Raw genomic sequence first — 25,536 nt, 5'->3', positions numbered from 1 at the left:
GACAATAAACTGAACATGAGCCAGAAATGTGCTCTCGTGGCCAAGAAGGCCAATGGCATCCTGGGATGCATCGAGAAGAGTGTGGCCAGCAGGTCACAGGAGGTTCTTCTCCCCCTCTACTCTGCCCTGGTGAGGCCTCATCTGGAGTCCTTTGTCCAGTCCCCTGCTCAAGAGAGACAGTGAACTTCTGGACAGAGTCCAGTGGAGGGCCATCAAGATGATCAGGGGACTGGAGCATCTTCCTTATGAGGAAAGGCTGCGGGATCTAGGACCATTCAGCCTGGAGAAGATGAGACTGAGGTGGGAACTCATTAACACTTGCAAGTATTTAAAAGGTGGATGTCAAGAGGATGGGGCAACACTTTTTTTCTGTAATGCCCACTGACAGGTAAAGGGGTAATGGACAAAAGCTGCAATGCAAAAATTTCCACTTAAACACAAGGGAAAACTATTTTACTGTGAGGGTGATGGGGCCCTGGCACAAGCTGCCCAGGGAAGGTATGGAGTCTCTTTCTCTGGAGGCTTTTAAAACCTGCCTGGATGCATTCCCATGTGATCTAATCTACATTCTTAGCAGGGGGTTGGACTGGATGATCTCCAGAGGCCTCTTCCAACCCCTACTATTCTGTGATTCTGTGAATAAGCTATGCAGGACAAGTGCACAAGGAGGAATGGGAGTTAAAGAGCTGTTTGGTGAAGTGAGGCACTTTCTCGATACTGAGGCTCTTGGGAAGATAGCTATGCCTTAAACCCCATAACTGACAGAGAGAAGCAGCCTTTTGAAATAAAGGGGTTTTTTTACTTTACTTTGCTTGTTTGCTAAACAGATTTACAGCAAAGGCTTGCAGTGTCCTAAGAGTGACTGAAGGGTGCAGAGGACACTCATGGAAGTTGATTACAAGTGCACATTAGGTTTATTTGTTAGAGGAGGAAGCAAATCAAGAAATATGCCTCTGGCTAATGCAGCTTAGAGCTAATGCTCTACAGAGATGTGTCAAATTAAGGTGTATACCTGGTCTAAGGTCAGTCTAAGCCTAATCTAGGCTTCCTTTACAGTCAGTGGAGAGAGACTGACTTTGTATTAGCAGAAAGAGGACTGACAGCCTGCCTACCTATTCTTGCTTCTAAAAGAAGTAATTTCTGGCAGCAGCAGCTGTCTCACAGTATTTCTACTCCAACACTACCCTCAGTTGTACCAGCATGACTGCTTGTGCAATGATGCTGCAAAATGGACCAGACAGCGGACTAGCAAAGTCATTTTATTTGTGAAGCCTGTCTAAAAATCTCACTGATGGGTGCAACTGGGAGAGTGGCATGGTACATGGACAGGAATCCTGTAAGGCTGTATAGTTGTGAAGGTCTTGCTTCATATAATCTCAGCTTTAGGCATCTCCATTGGTTTGTACACAAAAACTACCCTGGCAGCCCCTCATGTACCATACCAGGAAGTTTTCACGTATCATTATGTTGGTCCTCTGTAAATGTCAAAGTTGTAGGAGATTGTCAAAGGCTTGTACTGCATTTAAGGCTCTATTTTCCTCAGACTTCAGGAAACTGAGGCCCCTATACTTCTCAAAAGCAGCATTTGTTACTTGCAGCAAAAATACCTTAAGAAGAGACAGCAGGAGATGGTGCCTCAAGAGCCATGATTCACACTACTGTCATTCATTTTGGCTTCTGCGAACATAGACGTTATTTCTTTCTATCCACTATTTTGTAGGATGTTTGCCTGCTAAGGAATTTTTGTTGCTTTGCTCAGGGAAGTGAGGAATTACAGCAACAAAATGGCACTTCAGGCTTGGCTGGGAACGGGAGTAAGTAATAGAAGAGCTTTCCCCTATCCCTGTCCCACCTGGATCTTGTTCCAGTGTTTAACACTGAATACCATCCTTTCTTTCAGAATATACCCAAAACAAACAGCTGTGAAGCAGAAAAAGGCTACAACAAAGGCATTGAACTGAACCTACAGGCAATAGTAATTACTGCCTTTCCAAGAAGAAGTAAGAGAAAAGTCACAGCTTCTGCAGGAGCTGCCTCTGGGATGGCATACTTCTACACAGCACCTCTCATATCACTGGGCTGATGCAGATTTCATGGTAAATGCTTAGGCTTTGCTAATCAGATAAACCTGTTCAGGCACATAGTGCTACGCTTACAACCTCCATCTGCAAGCAAAAAAAAAATTCCTTTTGTGAAGGTTGATAAGCTTGTGGATTGCTGTTTTATCTGCTTGGGATTCATCTCCCATCAAAACCTATGTTGATTCCCAGTTGATTGTAAATTCAAATACTTTGTTGCAAAAGCTAATCCTGCAAGGAGATAGTTGGAGTCTTATGTACATTCTTTGTTGGGGGTGGGGGGAGAGTATGGGAAAGATTCATTAAGAAAGCAGATTAGATTGGTCTAGTTTATTTGCTCTTCTCCTTTTTGTAAATAGGAGTGTACCTTGGCAGAGTTAGTTTTCTTGTTTCATTCCACTGGAGTTAACAAAATACATTTTTCTTTAACAAGGGCAAATGGGAAGGAACTTATCCTCTGCTCTTGAGGCTGAGATAGGAACAATGGTGCCTCATTCAAGCAGCTACCAGTCATTATGAAATGCATGAATAAGCAGTGACAATTAATTCCGTGAGGCTGGATGAAAATATTTTTTGGGTGATAGTGTAATGTAAATCATTGTTTTACACATTCCCTTTCAATGATTTAATTCATGCCTTTCTGACCCCCGCTGTGTTATGATTCATAGATTAGTGCTCATGTATGTAATTTAACAGAGTTGAATAACAAGCAGCAAAGAGATTCAAACAAATCCTTGCATGTGATGTTTTTACGATCAATTAGGAAAACATCATTAGTACCACGCAGAATGATTACGCTGCTGCAATTTCTACATAGGTACCTGTCAGGAAAAGAAGAAAAACACACAAAACATTGCATAATGAGCAGCAAAATGGATACAGAAATCCAAAACAATGGTGGGCATATAATCCATGCTCTGTACTGTACCTGTATTCCAATAGATAAGCATCTGTTTTTCTTGAAGTGGTCCTTCTTTCTATCTTCTACTGCAACGGTGGCAATGGTTGTGGTGGTGGTGACAGTGGCAGTATTGTTCCCTACATGTTGACTTGCAGGACCATGGATCTGTGCATTGGCAGCTTCAATGGCAGCTGTTAGTGCCTTCATACTGTCCAAGCTCTCCGTGGAATTGCTAAGTCCAGATTGACTGATGATATCTCCTCTCTGTCCGTGCCCGTCCATGTATGCATCTTGGGCAGACTCTGTGCTGCTCTGGGCTGTGATAGAAATAAAAGGTTTGGTGGTAGTTCTTGGTGGGACTGGAGGTGGTGTCTTCTTATAGGTCGTAATGCAGGATGACACTGGAAAAAAACACATGAGAGTTCTTGATTTATTGATGCTGCAGCAAAAATGGTTGCAAATATGATCTCAAAGCATTAGTGAGCACGGACAGAGCAGACAGAAGGAGAATGCTGTTAGCCAAAGAGCTCCCAAAAGCTCCACTGTAGGTGCCATGGAAACACCTTGCTTATCAGTGCCCTCTGTTCCTATTAATGTGAGCGGCAGAATTGCCAATAGAGGGAAAGAAATTATTTATTTGCCAAGTTTCTCCTTAGTCTTTTTAAGATTGCTTTCTTCAATATGTTTTCTACTAACTGTTCAAAGTCTCATGGGAACATGCCCTTCAAACAAAACACTTATTCTGCTCATGGCTCCAAACAAGATACACGAGGATGATGAGTCTCCAACCACTTAACCTAGCTAAAGTGTACCTCATGAAGTTTTATTGCAATTGTTTTTTATTGCCTCTCTACTCTGTCCTACTATATTTATCAAATTTATGTACATTTTTAAACTACCTTTTTCTGAGCAGAGAGAGATGTACCCATACCACCCTAGGTCAAAGTTTGTTAACACTCATTATGCTTGGACTTGTGTATTTCTTGCTATAAAATGTCTTGCTTGTTGCACAGACTTCTCAAATAGTTTGCAATGCTTTGTAAGCTGCTTAGGATGTATTTTAAAAAAAACCCATTTTTCCATGCCTAAATTTCTCATCATAAATAGAACATATCAGTTCTGGGAAAAAAAATGCTTAATTTTACACACAGGGTGTTAGCATAATGAAGTCAATAGCTAAAGCCTGTCAGTCAGTGGGACAACTTAAAGCAAAGCATAAGTATAAATGTTTGCAATAACAGAGGCTTTAATAGAAGTTTATAAGGACTCCTCTTTTCATATTTTGAAGGCCATGCTCTCTCTGTAAGTGCTGCTATATGGATTTAGAAGATTAGCTTCAGTTTTTCGGCATAAAAACTATTGGCCTGTGTATGCAGAATTATATGCAGAAACCACTACATGGAGATAAAAACGTCTTCCTTTAAGGGATAGTTGGCAGCTCTGCATTACTGAAGTCCTGGAATGGTTTCAAGTGAGGAAAGAAAGTCCTTTAAGTACAAAAAACAATCATGATATACTCTATTTTTTAAGAAAATAAATGCAGGCATGAACATGTGCAAAGTTCAGACACAAACATGTTAACATAAATTCTTATTAACAGTAATCATATGGCAAGAAATGATTCATCAGATCATTTTAATTGGCAGACATCTATGCCACCCACATAAAAGGTAACTGCTACAGCTGTTCTGCTCTCTGTTTGCACTGTACATGCCTGTCGAGCCAGAAGCCATTATGGTATTAATTTGACTAGCTCAGATCCATATGCCTTCTATCTCCTGATAGCTGTAGGAGTAGTTATAGTGTAAAAGGTGTTTCCAGGGCATGAAATCACATGGGATGTTTTAAGGACTCTAGCAGAAGTTTCTGATAACATGTCTGAACCCATGTTAAGCATGTTGAACGCTAACAGAAGAGTGTTTCACTAAGGTGGTGAGGGGTTTGAAACTATGATTCACTTCTGAAGACTCAAACAGAAACCACAGCTACTTTGAGAGAAGAGATGGCTAAAAATGATTTTGTCAAAGTTTAACTACAGGGAAGTGAATAGTTGATAGAGGATAAAGATGCTTTTTAAAGTGCTTATGACTAGTATCCGAAACTAAGAGAAAGTATGCCAGTTACACAAAGGGAATTGTGAATTTTGTGCCATTCTTTGTGCCATTAGTTTTGCTGTTGCCAAAAAAACATTTATTGCAACTATGCACATTCAGGTAAATCAGCTGCTGTTGCTGCAGCCTGAGCACTAACTCCAGGACTTACAGAGAATTGCAGAGGCAGCTTGCTTGGGTGATGGTACACCATAAGCAATCCAGGTGGTTCATGGTCTGGAGAATGTTCTCTGAGTGATGGAAATGCAAACTGACATTCACCACTGAAGAATTCAGAGCACATATACATGGTATATATCCAGGTAATGCTTTGGGGAGCTGGTGCCAAACTTGTCTAATAATGGTTTGCAATTCAGCAAAGTATAAATTGCATGATTTAAAATATGCTATGCAGGTCATTGTGGAACTCTTGGGGACATGTCAGCACCTTCAGGACATCCCAGCAAGGCATGTATCATTTTTCCTACAGAGCATATAGGGAAATAATAATGAAACACACTTGAGAAGTGCTCTTAGGTAGGCGAGAGAGCATCAAAACCAAAAAGCAAGCTTTAACAAGACTGGTCCCCACATCACTGGTCATCTCCTACTAGAAAGGCAGTCAATAGCAACTGTCTGTTGACAGCCACCATGGACACAGCAGTACAAATAGAGAAACGCCCAATTAAGATGTCTTTCTTTCTGTTGGTAAAGGTACTCAGTGAGGAGTCTAATCCACACTGAAATGAAAGATGTTTGCACTCAGCTAATTAAATCTGAAGTTATTCTTAAGAGGGGAAGATAATTGACAAGTCATACAGTGAAACTGTAAAGAGAAACAGCAAACGTTCTTTTAGCAAGTCAAAACAAATCCTCAACTTCCTGAAGTCATGCAGCACATACTGTACAGCTCCGGAGAAGCAGAGAGTATACAAGTCATAAAAGAACCCCGGGCACTTCATTACTGGAAACGATGTAAGGTCCTGGCGCTCCTCAGCAGAAATGACAACAAAACAATGCTCGAGCCGCTGCTGTCGGAGGCAGCTGTGCTCTAAATGTTGTAGCTGGCTGAGCCCTCTGAATGGCTCAAGCACAGCACCAAAACAGATTTGATGCATCAGTTAATTTGATGCATCCAGGTGCTTTCAAGAACATGGCAACTTGTGACATGGCAACCTGAAGGATCTGCTGGCTTTTCAAGTGGCTATGGTACTTTAAACACCAAGCTGCTTGAAAAACAAAACAAGTCCTCCCCAAGAAAAATGACAGAACCCTGGCACTCTCCTTGTCTCAGCCAAGACAGCCTGACTGTTCAGTCAGTGTGGGAAGAGCACGTCATGTTGCTTCCTGTCCCTACTGGCAAAGGGGAACCTTATCCATCCACCTCTCCTGCAGCAGAGATGGACTGCACAGCAGGAAACTTCTGAGCAGGAAGATTCCAGGATCACAGGACATGAGAAAAAGATGGAGAACTCCTCACCGCACGCCCAGGGAACTTTCAAAGTGTTTGCACATGAAAGTTAGCTTAATTCGCAGCAGGAAGTGAATTTAAAGGGCTATATAAATTCCCTGATAAATACGTTCTTGGACGTGGATCAAGGAGCAAAGTTCCGTATGGAAATTGATCTGAGTCAAGTCAAAGTAGTCTCGTTTTTCACTAAAATTGTTTAGACATGGAGTTAGTCAGAAATATATTTTTCTGAATGGCAAACATATATATGAACCATCAGTTTGTCACAATATAGGCTAGCCTTTCATATTGTTTTCCAGAGCAGGCACGCTGCTGAAGCAGGTATACATTCCTCTCCCAGGGCATATGCAAGGTTTAATCCAGAAACTAGTTAAATCATGCGCAAGAATCCTTTTGACTCCCAAAGAACCTTGAATCAGGCCCACTGTTTCCAGCTGTATCAACCTACCAAGTAATGCTCTCCTTTTCCTTTTGATCTTTATCCTAGTTCTGTGGCCTGCCTCCAGGTTACAGTTTAATCCCAAATACCTAGTGAAAAAGCACTTTCTCTAAATTAAAAAAGAAAAAGTCATGGTGTTTGTCCTCCTAGTCAGTGTTTCCAAACAACTAGCTCATGGGACAGGAATTTGGAACAGGGAGTGTCAACCACTCAGTTCAGAAGGAAGTCTAATGATAAAAAAAATAATCCCAGATTGCATAATAATAAAAGCTTGAATTTGAATGTTTCATTGTGAGAGCACTTTAGTTGTTTAAACATGCTCACTAGGGAGATGAGCCTGAGGGAACAAACGCAAATTTTTAGCTCAATGAATGGGTACTCAGGAGAACCCCAAGGCAGATTAATATTTGTGAAGAGATCAAATTCATGCAGTACTTTGAACAGTTCAAGTGATGAGATATGTAAGCAATATCTAATTTGGCAGTCTCATATAAAGTTGGTTAACAAATAACATGAAAAAAAAGAAAGTGCAAATTTAAAGTTAATTAACACAATAATGTTTCACTTGAGAAAAAAGACCAATTCCACAGTTTGAAAGGAGCAGTAAAGGACACAGCTTGTGCACAAATAGGTATTAAGGTACAAGGCAGGAGCTCTCCCACCCTGTACAGATGGACCTCAGTCCTCTTCTGATTTACTGTCTGTTAAACAGGTGTGCTAACAGCAGTGCCCTTGCATCTTACACAACTGCAACACAAAACACAGATGTAGGCTCATCCAAGCAGACCTGAGCCTTGCAGCTGCAGCTTCTGAGCTCCCCCACAGAGGTGCAGTGCTTGATTTGGCTTGTTAGACTCAAAGAGAGCTGTTATTCTCTTTACCATGCACTTATTTCCTTATTTTGTTGAGGTTCGGGAATGAATACTTCAAAATAGGGTTCTTTTGCATGTATTTTTTGCATGCCAAAAATTGGTATGAAAGCAGAATATGCATTTTCTTAATAAAAACCTGTATTCACATAGCAGATGGCTTCTGAGGATGTAGAGATTTACTGTTACAAAACTGAAGTAAAGATTTTTATAAGAAGTTCTAAACTGCCCAAGGGAATAATACCAGAGTAAGTTATGGATGTCATTACCCCAAATGAGAACTACTGAAATCTATGTACCACACTCTCAGGAGTTCTGCCAAAGCCATGCTTTTTCCATACCTCCACCACTGCCAAGCCAGGTATCTGACAAAATGCTAAGCTACACTGGGTTAGGAAACAGGCCTAACTGATAATTAAGATCTTGAAGAAATCTATACAAAGTTTCTAAATTATCTTTGCTGTACAAAATAGCACCATAGGTTTCATATTGCTTTTACTCTGGGGTCTAAAAGCCAGTGCTGGTGAGTTTTACATACATCTGGATGTTTTTGTTTGCAAGGAGGGTGCCTCCAGCTTCCCAGTTGGATACAGTGAAGGACCTCCTGAAACTTCGGAGAGGAATGAGACTAAATATGGCTCATCTGCATCTCAAATGGATTGAATGAAAAAAAAATGTGTGTGCATAGTCGGTGGATAATAAGTGAACAATGCTCTAGTAGTTTTTAGTTTTGTTTTTTGGTTTTTTTTTTTTTCTTTTAATGTCCATTGCTGGAAGCTGCTGATGCCAGTCAGAAGTTTAATTGCTACCCCAGAGAAGCTGAATTAGTGTACAGAGAACAGGTGAGTCAGCCAAAGGTGCCTTCTAAATGCAGTTTATCACTAGGATATCACCACAAATTAGAGATGCACAGACGGAATTCAGTACATGTAGGCTTCCCATGAGACCCACTACACTCCTTGTCCAGCCATAACGGAACACCTCTACACATAAAAATTACCAGTATGTTAACACCATGCAACTTAAGCAATTCAACTCGTTTGGCCTCAATGCCAAGAAGCCTATAAACGACTGAAAGTCTGGAAAACATAAACTGAAAGCTATTATCCAAAATGGATCATTGCTAGAACGGCTTACAATACTCCTAAAAAATCTGTGATCTTTACTGGGTCAAGCAATTAGGATTCAGCTTTATCTTTTCTGAAGACAGAGACACAACTGGTAAGAACACAATCACATGCAAACCCTAGATTTAATTTGGAGGGGACGACGGTAGCATTTGATTCTGCCATTCCCTGGCCAGAGGCTGTCTCCATGAGATTGAACTGCACTGTACTTGTAGAGATGGTGCTTTACAGGTGTGTTAGATCCTGCCCATTGGCCCATGGGACATGACAAAGCCACAGATGACATGTGAATAGCTGCTCAAACTGAAATTCAGTCAGGCTGAGAGGGAAGTCAGAAGTGAAACTATTTTGGCTTTGCCCTTAAACTCTGGCTACCAACAAAGCATCTGGAAAAACATCACCAAGAACTGCAGGGATGAGGATGTGAGTCTGTTCTGGACAGATGCTCTCAAAGAGCTTCAAAGATTCAATTTGCTTTAAAACAGTCATGGTAGAAGGTATCTGGTACAAAACATCAACCCCTACATTAAATGACACATGTTGGAGAAGAGTGCAAAAGAAAGAGAAAAACTAACGGCAATGTGGCCTTTCTTTTTGTAAGCATATGAATTATTTACCATCTCTTTTCATCTGTACAGCATTTTTTTTTCTAAGAAAATTAGGGCAATACTGTTTGATCTATAGCTAAAACTAAGTCTAGCAAACCAGTCAAATGCTTTCTATACTTAAATAATTCACCAAATCCTTCGTACTTCCCTCCCATTTTGGAGCAGTCATAGAAAACAAGAAATATTATAATTTTAGATTAAAAAGGATATTTAAAAGTATTTCATGTATGAGAATCTACATGTCATAAAATAACCAGTGTAAGAAATTAGTAAACTTTCTTTTTCAACAAACTGATCTTTTAAAGGGCATTTATGGAAAACAGAGGAAATCTTGTGAAATATGGTAGACTATCCCACTTAGACCAAGAAAGTGTAACATTAAATAAATGTAATAATATGCAGCTTGATGAAATCAGATCCTTTTCCCATATATTTTCCAGGAAGCAACTTCACTGGCACTTTTATATAATACTTTGTTATGTGTTATTGCAGCACTCTCAAATTCCTGAATTTGCATCTTTTCCCCTCTGGCAACACTGTTAATAAAACAAAATAGGTGACTTTTCTTTAATGTGGAGTTGTGTCAACCAAATACAGACACATACATGTAAGCAGCTATGGGAGTAAAAACAGTGCAGGAACGAAAGTCTGGATTTTCAGAAACACAGGGGGTTGAACTCTTTGGAAGTAGAGAGCTAGGAAGATGTATTTAGGAAGTTTCTGAGCATACTCTGAAAAACTAATGACTTAAATGACCACTGAGAAATGGATGCATGTAAAGACTTTGGCTACAAGTGTACATTGCAAGGTCTTGGGGTTAATCGCTTAAAAACCCATCTCTTATTTACATATGTGAATTGGATCTGGATCCTTGGAAACCTGACCTGAACTGTGAATACACAACCTAATTTCCAGACTACACCAGTAGCTCTTACAACACAGCAAGAGTGAGCAATTCACAGTGGAGCCCACACTTGCCACTTTGAGTGTATTAGTGTAGGTAGTATTTCTTGAAATTATAAAGTAATATTTGTAAATTCTGCTGTTGGACACATTAAATATTTAATATCTGCATAGCCAGTAGAGACACTTATACCCTATCAAACTGGAGATATATCAGGGCAGATGTGTGGTCAGAACCAAGCCCTCACGTTACTAAAAGTCTACTGAAGCAAGTACTGTGAGTCATTCCCTTCTTTGCAGTTTGATAAGAAGCTCTGCATTTTGTCCTTCCTGAGACTTGGCTGCTAATCTGTCATCCTCCCATGGTGCCAATGGAGCTGACTGATGATAAAGTAAGTTTAGCAGTCAGTTATTTTAGGAGGAGCTTGTCATGAATTTGACGGAGAAATTGCAGGTTGAAATTGTACAGCTTTTGTAACATAGAAGGTTAGGCTAGAGAATAGTTGGAATTCTTCTCTGCTAAACATGAGTTCCAGAAACTAACCTGTGAACCTAGAAGAGACAAGCAAGTCAATTATCTCTGAGTAATCTGATCACATAACATTTAAGTTAGCTAGATATCAACTGTTTTCAACCTTACTGCAAGGTAATGTTTTTTTTAAGCTCTTCACTGCAACTAACTTTCAGAAGGCACTACTCAGCTGAGGTATTGACTCTCCAAAGTGTGATTTCTGAATAAGAAAGAAAAAATCTGTAAATGTTGTTCCCTCTTCCTCAATCCAGAGATGTACCTTCTTTGTTTGCTGCTGCTGTAGGCAAGAAAACAAGCTGCCACTGTTTTGAACTCCCGGGGTTTTTCTGAGTACTTAATAAACTTAAGGTAGGCTAAGCAGAATTCCGTATCACCGCACACATTGGCATCAAGCTGGTCTCACAGAATTTGATTAGCAATGCATCTAAATTGGCTTAGAATCAATTAAATTGCTGCAAACCCACTCTGCTGTAGACACATTTACAAATGGATATGACTGATAAAGTCCTTTTTTTTTAAGCTTAAATGAAAATGCAGTGGAAATAAGAGTGATCCCCTCAAACAGTTTATTCTAATGAAATATGTCAGTTCAGTGATTTTAAACTGATTCCCTTTTATGCCCTGGTGTGCAAACAAGCTGTATGTTGTTATAAATTGATGTTATTACATTCATTTAAATCCACTGAAAACTGTACGGCTATAATTTAACCCAATGATAATTTGTGAATTTTAAGAGACCTCTTTAATTTTCTGGGTCAAAATCAGTTGTCAAGGTTGCTCTATGTGAGTTCATTTGTGCCTAAATGTTTTGGTTACTTTTATATCTGAGATTTTTTAAAAGCTACAATAGAACACAGAACATGGTGAGCAACATTGTTACTAATCAACTTTTCAAGGCTGACCCACACTGGGGAAGTTTTGCACTACAAGACATGTATAAATACACATATAGGACAGTTATATTCCTCCAGTGAGTAGGGAACTGGTATACAAAGCAAGTACAGAAATGTAGGTACACCAGTTTTGCACGTTACTCAACCCTAAGGCTGTTCAGAAGCTTTTAAGCAATCCAGAAAGTCATTGCTCTGACTATTCAAATGTGTTTAATCCAACCTGTATGATATCAGATTTAGTATTTTTGGTACAGTAGCTACCTACTTTATTAAGCAAACTACCTAATGATGACGATGATGATGAATATAGGTTGTGATTCCTCACAGTAGAGAGGGCTTTGTCACTGGATCCAGCAAAGGACTCAAATCTCTTTAAACTCTTGAGAGAAAGTATGTACTTAAGCTTTTTTGCTCAGTCCCTGAAGGCTTTACTGCTTTCATATTGTCTCAGAAGTCTACTTTTCAATTTGTTTTGTGAATCTTATTTTATGCTACTTGATATTTAAGATTATATTAAACAGTTTGGCTAAGAGTTAAAAGTAATTCAAATGACAGCAATGATGAAGGGTTGCTGTGTTTTAATCAGATATATGTTGTAAAGAAACTGTATAAATGCCAAAGACAAGAAAATAAATGCCAATACAAACTAAAAGAAGAATGTGATTGATAAAACTCACATGAAAACTTCTTAGCTACTCTAGATTGCCATAAAGCACCACAAGAATTGATTTCTATAATTTTACTATTGGTTTCAATGTACTTCACTGTAACTCAAAAGAAATATGAAGGTATAACAACACTCTATATTATCCTTATAGATATTTACTAATAAACAAAAATGAGTAACACCAGCATTCAGGAATGAAAGTATCATGTGAATCTTGAGCAACATCATCTGTTAATCTGAGGAAGTACTGACTTGTTTTTAAGCAGACAGTATTGCATTTTTCAGCATACTTATTCTTTCTGGGGTGTTTCAGTCCCAGCAGGAATGTCTAAAACAAGCCCGTTATGCTTGTGTATTTTCTAAAAACCCCAAACCAAACCAAAATCAAAAGCAAGTGACACTTGCAGAAAGAAGAAGGAAGGGAAGAAGGAAAATTACAACTAAATTGATGCTTTGGGCTGTACAATGACTTGTCACCTGAGAGAGAGAATTATGACACTGCTCAAAAGTTCTGTCTCCCCTGATAAGGTTATCAGATGACCTGCTAAAACTCACCTGTCAGGACAGACCCTCTACTGCCTTGGGGGAAAATCCAATCCCTTCTCAAATGAAGAGGAAATGAGGACAAAGGGTTTACACAAGAAATTATACTTATCTTTGGCCAAATTTCAGGTAAAATGGCAAAACTGACTCAAGCTTGAGGATATTAACATTTTTCAAAACACAGAAAAATATTGTCTGGTGAACATGGCATATGAAAAATGTGCATGCAATACATGTTCTGTGTTGAGAGGAATGAAAATCTACACCAAAACCTGACTTCTATCTTCCCATTTTATATTCAAATTAACAAGTTATGTCCTTACTCAGTGACAGGTTTGAGGTCACTGTGAGTGATCTCATCCTTCTTTCTATTTGCTTGCTTTTATGACAAGAGTCCTAGTTAATAACACAACAAATTACCTGAAAATTCTGTCTTGGTGTGAGAAATTCCTTATCATCAGCTTGAGTGTCCTGAGCACACAAAACTTTGACATCTCATTTACAGTCACCATAGTATACAGATAAAAGCATTTAAATAAATCTCAGACCAAAAATCTCTTCCTGTTGGGAGTCCTGAACAAGCAAGAGGACACCCTCAATTCCCAGAAGACATGAAGACAAAGAAAGATGAGGGCCCTGGCATACATGAAAAAGGACAGATCAGTCTCATATTACTTTCAAGCAAGAATTGAGTGAAAGACTTTCACATTTCTTTCCACTTATTTCTTCATTTATTAAAGAAATGCCTGTAAAATGGGCCTTGAAGAAATTCAGATTCACAGTTTGTAGAACGTCAGACACAACCTTCCAAAACATTCTTGGAAACACAGGCTACAAGCCTGATGATAGGTCATCAGATTTTTTTCTGTCTTTATTTAGTTTTGTTTTGGTTTTTTTGTTTTTTTGGTTTTTTTTTAAATTTTAAAAACCCCATCCATTTACTAGAGGTGGAAATTTTAAAACTTGCCAACATAATCCTGAAACCCCGATGGCTGAATTCATGTCATATCATTCCAGTGGCACAAATCAGAGGTTTATTTTACACAATTTCCACAAGGCCAAGAAGCATTGTCACACTAAAGAACCAATGTGAACAAACTTTTCTCTCTCAAAACCATATAGTATTTATTTTCCAATTTCAATTGCCTTCAGGCATAGATTTTGGAATTAGTGCTCATGGTCTCAACCTGGGATAACTCCTCCTTTTCTCTAGCACATATACAGCAAAATAATATTGACATTTCTCATATTTACATAGTTGTTAAAAATGAGTGATGTCTTTTGTGTTGGCTTAGCTCAACGATAAACCCAGGCACTTTGTGCTGGTTAAGTTAAAAGGTAGACTCAGGCCATCTTATTTAGCTCGTAAAAGGAAAGCAAACATGCCCAAACAAATTTTGGTATTTCAAAGTATTTAGACCTTCTGAATCTTCAGACAACAGAAATGCTTTCTGAAGATCACAAGACCAATACAAAATCTTTGGAAACACCAGCAAAGTGAATCGCACAAATCTGTACATTTTCACATGCAAATAGCAAATCCTCCACATCTCTAAGTGTGTCAAATGCAGGAAAGACCACATTTTTAGCCAAAGCTCAATTTTCCGAGGCCTCTCCCTACCACTTTCTGCCTCAGCCTGAAACTTACTCTTCTTAGTCACCACTCTAATAAGTCTCTTTTTTCTTCCCACTCACCTGTTCCTCCTACAAACTTGGCATCTCTTTAGGAATAAAAATCTGTCTCTGAGACTTCATTGTCTCCCAGTGAATCAGAAGGCACACCAAATCTCTGCCTGAAGATGCTCACACAGGCTTACAGGATATGAAAGAAAGAAGAAGAATCAGGCCTGGATCCTCTCATCCAAATTGGTGGATTAAATAATTAAGTACACCAATACAAATAGCTCAGCAGAGCAACCTGCAGCCTGGTTCAATTCATGCTTTTCTTGAAAACCGTTATATGACCTCAACCGACGTTTGAATGGATGTTTGAAGAATGTCTGTCTTAACATCAGCACTGCCTGATTAATATTGCTGAGAATATGTAGTTATTCATTATTGGTTATTCTCATCAAATTACATAGTTGGAGCTGTGTCACTGGCAACTGCCAATCACCCTGCACAAAACCCAAATAATTACAATGGACAGATGATGAATAATCCACAAGGAGGGTGCACTTTTCATAAACTGTCTATTAACAAGTAATAAACAAATGTGTGTAACAATGAGGACTGTTCAAAAGAACTTGGAAACTGGGAAAAATTAGAAATTCAAGATTAAAATTAGTGAGTAGATCAGCCAGCTCTTGTTACCAATAATATAAATAAAATTTTTATCACACTTTACCATCACTTTTTATCACTTAAGAGTATATATAGATTGTGCGTAGCTGTTGGTCACAGGAGCATCACCCACATCTGCACTGCACTTAGCTGAGAGGACAGTTTGAGGCTTAGTTGGGCATTTTCGAGAAGAGATATAATTCCAGCATAATTACTACCCTCTCCTCCTTTTATTTGGGATTAAGGGTATTCAGACAAAGAGTTATTCTGGAATAACCACAGTACTTTTTGAGAATTTTCAGAGTTAGTCAGACTTTGCTGCAGAGAGGAGTGTAGCACACTGAGCCAACAGTCTCTTGTTGTGACTTTTGTTTTCTTTGGAGTCTGTCAAAGTGCTGGAAAGGTCTGATTCCCTTCAGCTTTTAAAGAATAAAAAGGGCAATATTCAAGGTACTTTGGCTGAATGACTTGGGTGAAGAAAACAGCAATAAAATGTGTATATGAACTCACCCCTATCTAAAATTTCTCAGGCAGAGACCTACCTACCTGCAGAATGATTGGAAAAAGCATGAACAATTAGATTTCAATAATTTCAAAGGCATCTTATTACATCCACAATGCCGTTCTTTTATGTATAAAATTGCTGTTTAATACAGGTACATCACGAAGGAAAAGAAAAACTCGTAGCAGTTTTCCTGAACTTAGTGCTTAGGACTGTAGATGATTCATATTTTCCTCGCTATCCCATCCAGTTGACTTTTCTATACATGTCATGAATGTGCTATGTATTAAAAGCCAAGTAGGCCACCACAGCTTTTTCCTTTGAGATTAGGAACCTGCTGATTTGACCCGTTTATCAAGAGAAAAGTGTCATCTCAATAGGACAAGATTGATTAATATTGTTCCTACCTATTTTCCTCTTGTGAGCAATTTCTTTGTAACCCCCTAGAGCCAAGTAAAATGTCACTGGTCTAGAGCAGGTTTTTTTTCTTCTTTTCTAATATTTATACACCATTCAGGAAAAAAATACAGAAACATTTTTCTTTATATAAAAGTTTAAATTGTGGGGTTGGAACAGCATACCTTTAATGTTCTTTATATATGTCTGTGTGGAATCTCTTTGTGTCTACTCTTAAAGAGGAAAATGATTATCTACATTTATGAACAACTCCATAATGATAAAGGAAAACGTGCAAAACCTGTCATGACAGAATGAGAAGACAATAATTTCAAACGTTTCCACATCCACACAACAGAATGGACAGAAGCTCTGTTGACTGTGTTGAGTCCTTCAGGATGGAAGGCACTATTTACTCTAATTTAAGTTAGCATTATGGTCAAAGAGCTTTCAGTTTTAAAATTGTCCTCAGCTGTACTGAAATGTTCCAAAGCTTTGTTTTCTTCATTTCCACCCCTACAAGTTTTAAGTAAGATCTCCTAGATCATTGTATTAGCCCCACTAATGAGCCTATGGCACACCCTTCCTTGCCACCCCCTCCCCCTCAAATTAGATGTTGTGAAAAGAAAATTTGGGTTAAAAAAGCTACATTTCACATTTTTCAGTCTGCTGCATGCCATTTGGTCAAGAACTGTGCTCTTGACGACCTTCCACAGCCTGCCATGTGTGAAATTCATCTTACGTGACCATTTTTACATCAGTTACATCATTAACACATGTTCCTGTCTGTACAATGTTTTTTTGCACTTTGCCAGATGAGGCAGAGGCTAGATGAATTGTTACTGTGCACATGCAATTTTCTAATAGAAACAATATGAGCATTATTATTTTTGGAAATGCATTTGGAAAATCTTACTCTACATTGTATAAGGGTGTATAACGGTGACAGGTAGGTAAGGCACTTGGAAGTATATTTGGAGTGAAAAAGAAGAGTCCAGAAGTACAATAAATACCTGCATGCATGAGCTTGTCTGAACATACAAATACAGCCACCCATGCATACACATACAAAACTGCCTTTGGGTTTTGCTTTAGATCTCACACAATGCCACAAATCTCAAGGCATATTTTTCTTCCTGAGCTTCAATTTATATTTCTGGTTTCCTACAGGAAACAGGTTTATTTTGAGTACCATTCTCAGCATCCTTGGCGTATGACACTGGGAGGGATTATTTGGTCTATCCACAGCTTACACACAATATGTTAAGTCCCTTGTATCACTAGCCATTCTGACTTAAACCACAAAACACACCAAAACTAAATGAAAACACTCAGAACTTACAGTAAAAAAAGGCTAAGACGTCAAAAGTGAAATGCTATGGAAACAGAGCAGAAGAGCTTTAAAGACTCAGTGAGCATCATAGGCGCTTCTCTCTGAGGATGAAACTGCTCCAATGATCCTTTCTTACAGGTAAACTAATTTATTTGACTCTACAGGTTGGAGTTAAGAGGTTGGTATCCCTAGCATTAACTGGCTTGAATCCAAACACAACTTAGTTCCCTGCCAGTTCTTCACAGAACAGCATATGAAGAGATACTTATAAACATTTTTTTCTGGAAATAGTTTTCTTCAGCTTCAAGGTACATGCATGTGCCTATATTAGTATGAAGGTGTTACTAGGATGCAGAAGGATTTATAGTTAATAGCACCAGATGTCCTATAGCATTGTGTCAAAGACAAAAAACCTGCAGCCCGTTTGCTTGCAAAACCAGCTTGCTGTGGGCAAAAAAAAAAAAATCTGCTTATGAACACAATAATACACATTATTTCACTGCTCATTCTAGCACCAACCAACCCTATAATCACTGCATTCTCAACTATCTTCCACATTCCCCTTGAGCTGTGAATTACAAGCTTTCAGCATATTGGATACTAGTACTGTGGCATGATTGGATTACCATTTCCACAGGTTGCCAAAGCAGAAGAATAGCTCATCTAAGTATGAATAGATTCATTTACTTGAATTCTCTTTACCTTTCAGATTAATCGTCTGTGTCTAAGATGGGGTAAGAAGAACAGGTTACCTTTTCTTAGAAAACAAAATGAAACCTCTAGTTTTTATATCCCAGCATTTGAAGGTATGAAGATTTGGGGATTATGGCTGCTCAGAAGAGAGCAGTTGTTTGCAGAATGCAGATACAGACCTGTTTTCTGTTGTAGAATGAGTGCATTAGTCACTAAGGAGGCTAGAGCATAATGGAAAGTAGCCATTTTGTGTTCATTTCAGTGCACAGCCTTGGAGAGGAGAAACACACATTTCCATGTCATTTTTGATGTGCTATTGAATAGAATATAAACATTATAAATATTTTATTAGCCATTTATAGGTTAAAAAGGTAATTTGCACACAGTAAATATTTCCCCTTGGAATTCATGAAAACATAACAGGTTTGAATTTGAAATAAGAACCAGCGTTTGCAGATATTTGTTATTTGCAAGCTATTTATAGCATGACTATTCAACTATGTGAGTTCAGAAACACTCAGCTCACTGGTAACACCCGTTCCAGCACTACCAAGCAGCATAACCCCAGACCAATGGACAGTGCCTGTCAAACTCACAGCTCTTGTATACTGGTGGAACTGCAGGCAAAGCAGGCAGGTGAGTCCACTCTACAGTCCAGTCAATTATATAGGCAATAGATCACATGCAACAGGCTTAGCTTTTTCACATGAAAGCTGATGTACTGCACATGGTGATGCAGGTCAGAAGCAGCCTCAGTGACTCTCTGGCTTCACACTCCCACCATTGATAGGAAACTGGTTTTGCTCAAATGCATTCACATCTTTGCACAACATTATGGCATAAAGCAGACAACCCCGTATGTTGCCTTCCAAACCATTCGCATCTCACAAGCAGTTTCGGTGGATGTGACGGCTGACCTATGCCAATGCTGGAGAAGTTGGTGTAAACTTACAGGTCCTTCCATTGATGAGCAGCCTTTATGGCCCATCCCTTATGTTTGCAAATGAGATTCCTGCCACACATTTGTTGCCTACTTGACACTCTTCCTGTGTTTTATACTCCAATTTACAATTTTGTTATTTTAATATGGTCTCCAGACCATCTGCAAACCACCTACTTGGCCTGGCAGCTCCCACAGTTTGGGAAACATTGACTTATACTTTTCCATAGTAATTACATTAAAAGCTTGTTAAAGAGGTGAATCCAAACAACTTGAGATGTTAACGAGAATCACAGATTTCTTGATATGCATCATTATGTAGTAAAAGCACATTCTATGAAACACAAGGATATTTATTATTCAACAGATGACACTCCATTACAGCTTAAGATAGTCTGGAGGAAAAAAAAAAAAAAAGAAGATAGCATTGTTTAATTAATGGTGGTTTGCAAATTACATCCAGAGAGAGAAGAGCTGCCTTTTCCATTTTTATTTGCCTGCATGTGGCTGTGTGAACACTGCTCACAGAATGAATATACAACCCGTTTTTCCCTCGCTCACACACAGACATACACATCATCCTCCTGACTTTGTCCTGAATGTTCCTGAATATTTTTCCATTCAAACAAGCATCTAGATAAATAAAAACATGTCGACTATAGGAAAAAAGAAGCCCTTTACCTTGGGGTGTCCACATCTTTCTCCATAGGACAAACACTCACTGTGTTTTCTGCTGTGATCTCTCTCCAAGCTTTCTGCCTCCTCCTCAGTCCAGACTCATATTGCACCCTTTCAGATGCTCTTTCGAAGTGTCACTGCTTCTCTCAACCCAGTGTGATTACAACTGAATTCCTCCTTCCTTATGGACTCAGGACAGTGTATTTCTTCCTGTTAGATAGTTCAATGCATTATGCTGTCACTGGCCTCTTGTGCATGTGCTGTTTTGCTTTGTATAACAAAGTAGTAAATGTCACACTCGTTATCCATAAGGATAAAGCCCCTGTGTAAGTGCATGCTCACTGACCAGCATATGCACAAATGCCTGAAATTTGCCAGGATGCTGTTTGTGTCCTGTTGTGGTACCACCTTTCAGAAAATCTCTGCATGATGGCTGGAGTTACCAACCTGGCTAATTTCAGTCCCTTGCTGCGAAAGAAAAACTAAAACAAATACAAGGCATACTCACAATCCACTTGGCAAATATTTCTAGAGGACAAAAAGAGGAACAATCTGGAAGATCTTCTGTAAGTAGCTATAAATGCCTAGAAAACACAGGCATTCTGGCCAAATAGCTTATGCCACTCTCCTTACAATAGCTATGTTTGGAGGAGATGAACTGCCCTTTGGCAGTGTCTGCTCACTCTCTGTACTAAACAGCAGGCTCAGATGACTAATTTTGAACGCCTAATTAGACATGAGGAATCTCAACACCAAACAACTCCAGCATGTTGCTGTACAAAGTTGCCCCTATTTGTATTTGGTCTCCTTTCTCCAGTTTTGTTGAGCTCTGGGATGAAAATCTGGAGATAAAGAGATACTATTGTAGCTGCAGAGTTTATCTGTCTCAGACACAGTGCCTGTTAATGTACAGAAAGGTTGTGCTTTTCTGTTTGTGTAGTGTTGCACGATGGAAATCAGCAGTTTGTAGACATCTCTTTCAAAGATCAGTGAGAAAAAACACTCTTTTCTTTCCTCTCTGATTTCCTCTGAGTTAACAACAGATATTGACTTTATGAAGTCATTGTAGTACATTGTGAATTAAATATGAAATGTAATTACCCTGTCTGCTGTAGGCAAGTTTCACTGTGTTTTTAGCGGTACCTATAGTCTGAGGGTTCATAGTATTCTGAGAGAAACAGCTAAGGCAACTCAACTCACTAAAAATAAACTGTTCGTTTTAAATTAAAACCATCCCATTTCAATTTCTTAAAATCCTTCCAGCAAGTAGCTTGTCATAACTTCCATCCCTACCTCCTAACATAGCTTAAAACCTTTCAAAAGTACAAGTTTTAGTCTCCCAAGGGTTTGACGTGCTTAAAGGTGAAGTGCAATGTTAAATGAATGGAATGGAATGGAACGGAACAGAATAGAATGGAATGGAATGGAATGGAATGGAATAGAATAGAATAGAATAGAATAGAATAGAATAGGATCATTTCAGTGGGAAAGTACCTACAACAATCAACTAGTCCAACTGCCTGACCACTTCAGGGCTGACCAAAAGTTAAAGCATGCTATTACAGACACTGTTGAAATATCTCTTAAACACTGACAGGGATGAGGCATTATTAATTTTCATTCCCTTTGTTACATTCAGCTTAAAAGTTGCCCATCCTACTTTTATTATCATCATAGAAACAAAGTACCAACATAACTATGAAAAACAAAAGTAAACACTTGCTAACGCTTATTAACTGTATATAAAGGCCATAGAAGAGGACAGAATTACTGAAGTTATTATGAGGAAATTTCAGCTAGGTGTTTTTTCTCTTTTGCCTTGTGCAAGTCCCATTAACTGTATGTACATTAACAATGTACGCATGGTTCTGGATGTGTAATAGGGTAGGAGTCTAGCACGAACTTCCTAGTAACATGGGAACAGCATCCAGCCACATTGCTGTTTTTCTGAGACTCGGGGATTTTTTTTTGGGGGGGGAAGTATAAACTACATTTACACTTGAGTAATGTAAGTAGAGGCAGAACATGTTAGCAAGCTACCTTTACCTGCTGATTGCATGAGCAAATCTGACAGATACTTGTGTACAGCAAGTAATTTGTGTCAACAGTTCATTCTGCTGATGCAAGGGTTGTCCTGTAAGTTGCACTCAGAAGCAAGCAAAGTTGGTTTGGAATGTTTGCTTCTAAAAATGAATCATAAAACAGGCCACTTTAAATGCATAAATACATGTCCTTATGGGCATGTATAATTTGCAATCGTAGAAACTGTAGGAGCATTCTTTCCTCTGTTCTCAAGTAATTAAATGTGAAACTGTTCAGTTATTTGCATGCAATGAATTTGCTGTTTCCTCACACTGCTATGTCCTGTTACACACTACATTCAAGGATTATATATTTTATACACGTAATTGCTTTTGGTCCTGTGGTGGAAATATATTTTATAAGCCAGTCAAACTTCTCCTAACCACGTATACATCTGCTGTCTCCATGAAGCTTGCTGACAGTTAATTCCCTTTCACATCTTCTGTAGCTGTACAAGAGGTACTGTTCCCAGTGCCCTTGTGAGGTTACAGCCTGCTCCCACCCCACATGACTAAATCAAAGCATTCCAAAAAACCAAAGGGACAGTCAAGTCTCTGGAATTTCAAAGCAAACATTTTCTGTATGTCTGGTGCTTCAACTCCTGCCAAGTCATTTCTCCTGGTAATCACGTGTCTTGTTTAGCACACCAGCCCAGCTCTTGACTTCCATTTCAATAACAGAGCAGAGGCATTTATTCTGGTCTGACGTACATTTGGATAAATCCACCACACAACTACACAGGTATAAATTGAAAAGAAATAGATCCAGACCTGGCCTTGTGTATTATATAGTAAGAAGGCACCACGATTTTTGTAGTAAAACTGTCCAGTCTGTTCAAGAGCGCACATCCATTGGAAGCAACGACCACACTGACCTGCCATGTGCCGGTACTGTACTGGGAAGGAGAGGTCATTCTGGCTTACCAACAAGACACTATCATGATGGTAACACTCTTATCTTAACTGGAGACAACTCAAATACAAATTTTTCAAACAGGAAACCTGCCCAAAGAATGTTAGTACTCTAGGAGAACAACAATCCCATATAACATCACTTAACACTCAATTTACAAAGCCTCTGAGAAGTGATGACCTGTATATATTGTGATCTAACATGGGACTGTGCTACACTGTAAGGCAGAGCTACTAGCTTGTGCCACTCCATCAACACAGGGGCATGTTGGCTGGAGCAGAGGGTCAGATCCAAAGCTGCGAGGGTTGAACAGTAAGGTTTGCCCAACCATGCCTAAGGATGAACTGGGCAGGAGCAAAGAAGAGCAAAGAAATTGATCACAGTCAGCCTCAGTTGCTTCCAAATTAATTGCACACTTTCCTGGGCCACCTCCAGGATGACATGGCCTGTGATGGCCATGGAATGGAGATGCATTATCACACAGTTCTCCTTCCAGATGTGATAATATAGTTTGCTTTGGTGGACAACTGCCAGTACCTAGACAGAGCTGGCAACAGCTGGTAGCTCTTGACGTGCCTGGTCTGGCTGGATTTCCAAGGAAATGGCTCTCTGGCACCTCCTTTACCTTCCCAGGAGAAGGAGCCATCTACCACTCCCCTGGCTCAGTATAACAGCAGTCTTTCATTCTCTGCTGCTACTGCCCCAAACAAAGCCTTTCAGTTAAGAACTCCCCCTTGTTAACAGATGTAAATCTAGCAAGCCTCTGTAAGAATAAATGCAAGTTTTTAATCTAAATACGGAGTCTGCGCATGACATTAGAGAGAAGTAGAAGAAAAGAAATACAGAAAAGCAAGCAGGTCCAGACCCGACACCAGCTTCTACTCACCACAAAACCTGAAGACAGGTATAATTCTTCCAGCTTTATTCATATGAGAATGAGCAGCATGCTCCCTCACATACTGTTCCCTCATACTCTTTACTTCTCTTTTCCTAATGCTCTGAAAGACTTCTGTCTTTACTCAGTCATCCTTGCCCTAAGTTTCTTTAAACTGTAATTGGATAATGTCCCCAGCTGTGGGGGAACCCCTTTTCAGAGGTATTCCTGGGGCAAAAGCAGAGGATGAAACAGAGAGTAGCTAAATTGTCAAAGGACTAAGATATGGCTCTTTTTTTTGTAGTAGAAATCCTATTTACCAGCAACTATTTTTAAGGAACCCTAAAATATAACAGGTCTGCTTGTACATTCATGCTCCTGTATTTTATTTTCTCTCAAGTAAGATGCTGAACTTCTCAATGTTGTGATCTGTATGTGTCTCATTGTGAATTTGGACCTTAGCATGTACAGTTGCTACCCTTGACCTTAGAGATCCCAAATGTGTAGGTACCATTTGAACTAATTTCCCCAAATCTATTCATTTTTTGCACTCTCAGAAAGCTCTGCAAGAAATGTAAACAGAGGATTATTTTATTCTTTTAGATTTCCAGAGTCTCTGCTCTCTGCCCTGAGGCATGTCCCACAATCTTAATTGCTTTAAAGAACAACCCTGAAAGCACTCTTCAGAAATTTCGTTATCTGGTATTACTTGTGCTTCTAATATTTCAAGGAAGACCTTGAATGACATTTAGCTAACAGGCAGTGTGCAGCTATGGACATAATTATTTCTGAGGTAAAGACCTTGAACTGAATGTGCATATGGTTTACATTTGTTTTTTAAGAGAAGTCCCTAATGAAGCACATGCCCTATCCCACAAGGCATAACAGTCTGCAAGAATGGTTGAGATGAAGTCTTCCTATTAATAATTAAATGCTTGTTGCTACCAAAGTGGTGAGCATCAGGCAATTACCTTTTGTATTTAGAGCTGTTTGTTTGTAAACAAATCCCTGACTTTATGGGTCTGATACATTAGAACTAAAAGATAAAAATAGCAAGTTACCTCCTATTCCAGAAGACGGCAAGGACTTCTGCAAATGTAATACTGTTTTCTGCCCCAATCACCATATGCATTTTGTCTGCATTTTGTTCATGATCTTTGACATATTTATCAATAAGCAGAAATTAATTTTATTAATTTCAAAATTATCAAGAGAATATTTCTGAGGAAGTATACAAGAATGCAAGTCAATCCAAGAAGCTGTAGAGATCACTGCTGCCAGCTACATGAAGTGCTCAGGATTGCTTCTGTGCTTGACGAGTGCGCTTGGTGTGCCTCAGCCAGGGTGTATGTTGTACCAATAACACCATCACCTCAATGTACATGAGCTCTGGCACGGGTATTTTTGTGACATTCTTCCTATTGTCATCAAAGCAGACACAATGGATGGAACTTGGTGACTACTGCTGGCCAGGTGATCCCAATGGATGAGGCTATCAGCCTGTTGCTTCTGCCTCTTCCTTCAAGGGCAGCATCCTGGGTAAATCTGGCTTCCCAGGACCTCAGGTGAGCTGGAGCTCACCAGCTTCCACGAAGATGTTTAGAGCACATTCAGTTTAGATTCTCGCCCTGTCCCAACCCCATTTCTCCATCACTTTGCCAAAATCTGACTATGAGAACCTGCAGTTTGAATGTATGTGCTGGCTTTTTTTTTTTTTTGCCA

General features: G+C 39.2%; 1 protein-coding gene across 2 annotated transcripts in view; it reads right to left on the bottom strand.

Annotated features, from left to right (window-relative positions):
* Nucleotides 1-25,536, bottom strand: part of DLGAP1 (DLG associated protein 1) — a 143,333-nt gene that overhangs the window by 29,232 nt on the left and 88,565 nt on the right. For both annotated transcript variants that reach the window (XM_061994856.1, XM_061994857.1), the window contains exon 5: nt 3,007-3,380. In XM_061994856.1, coding sequence (XP_061850840.1) covers nt 3,007-3,380 — 374 coding nt within the window. The remainder of the gene's footprint in view (nt 1-3,006; nt 3,381-25,536) is intronic.

Source organism: Colius striatus, chromosome 4 (assembly GCF_028858725.1).
Source record: "Colius striatus isolate bColStr4 chromosome 4, bColStr4.1.hap1, whole genome shotgun sequence".
NCBI lineage: Eukaryota > Metazoa > Chordata > Aves > Coliiformes > Coliidae > Colius > Colius striatus.
The sequence above is the reverse complement of the archived record's forward strand: the minus strand, read 5'-3'. Positions and strand labels throughout refer to the sequence as shown.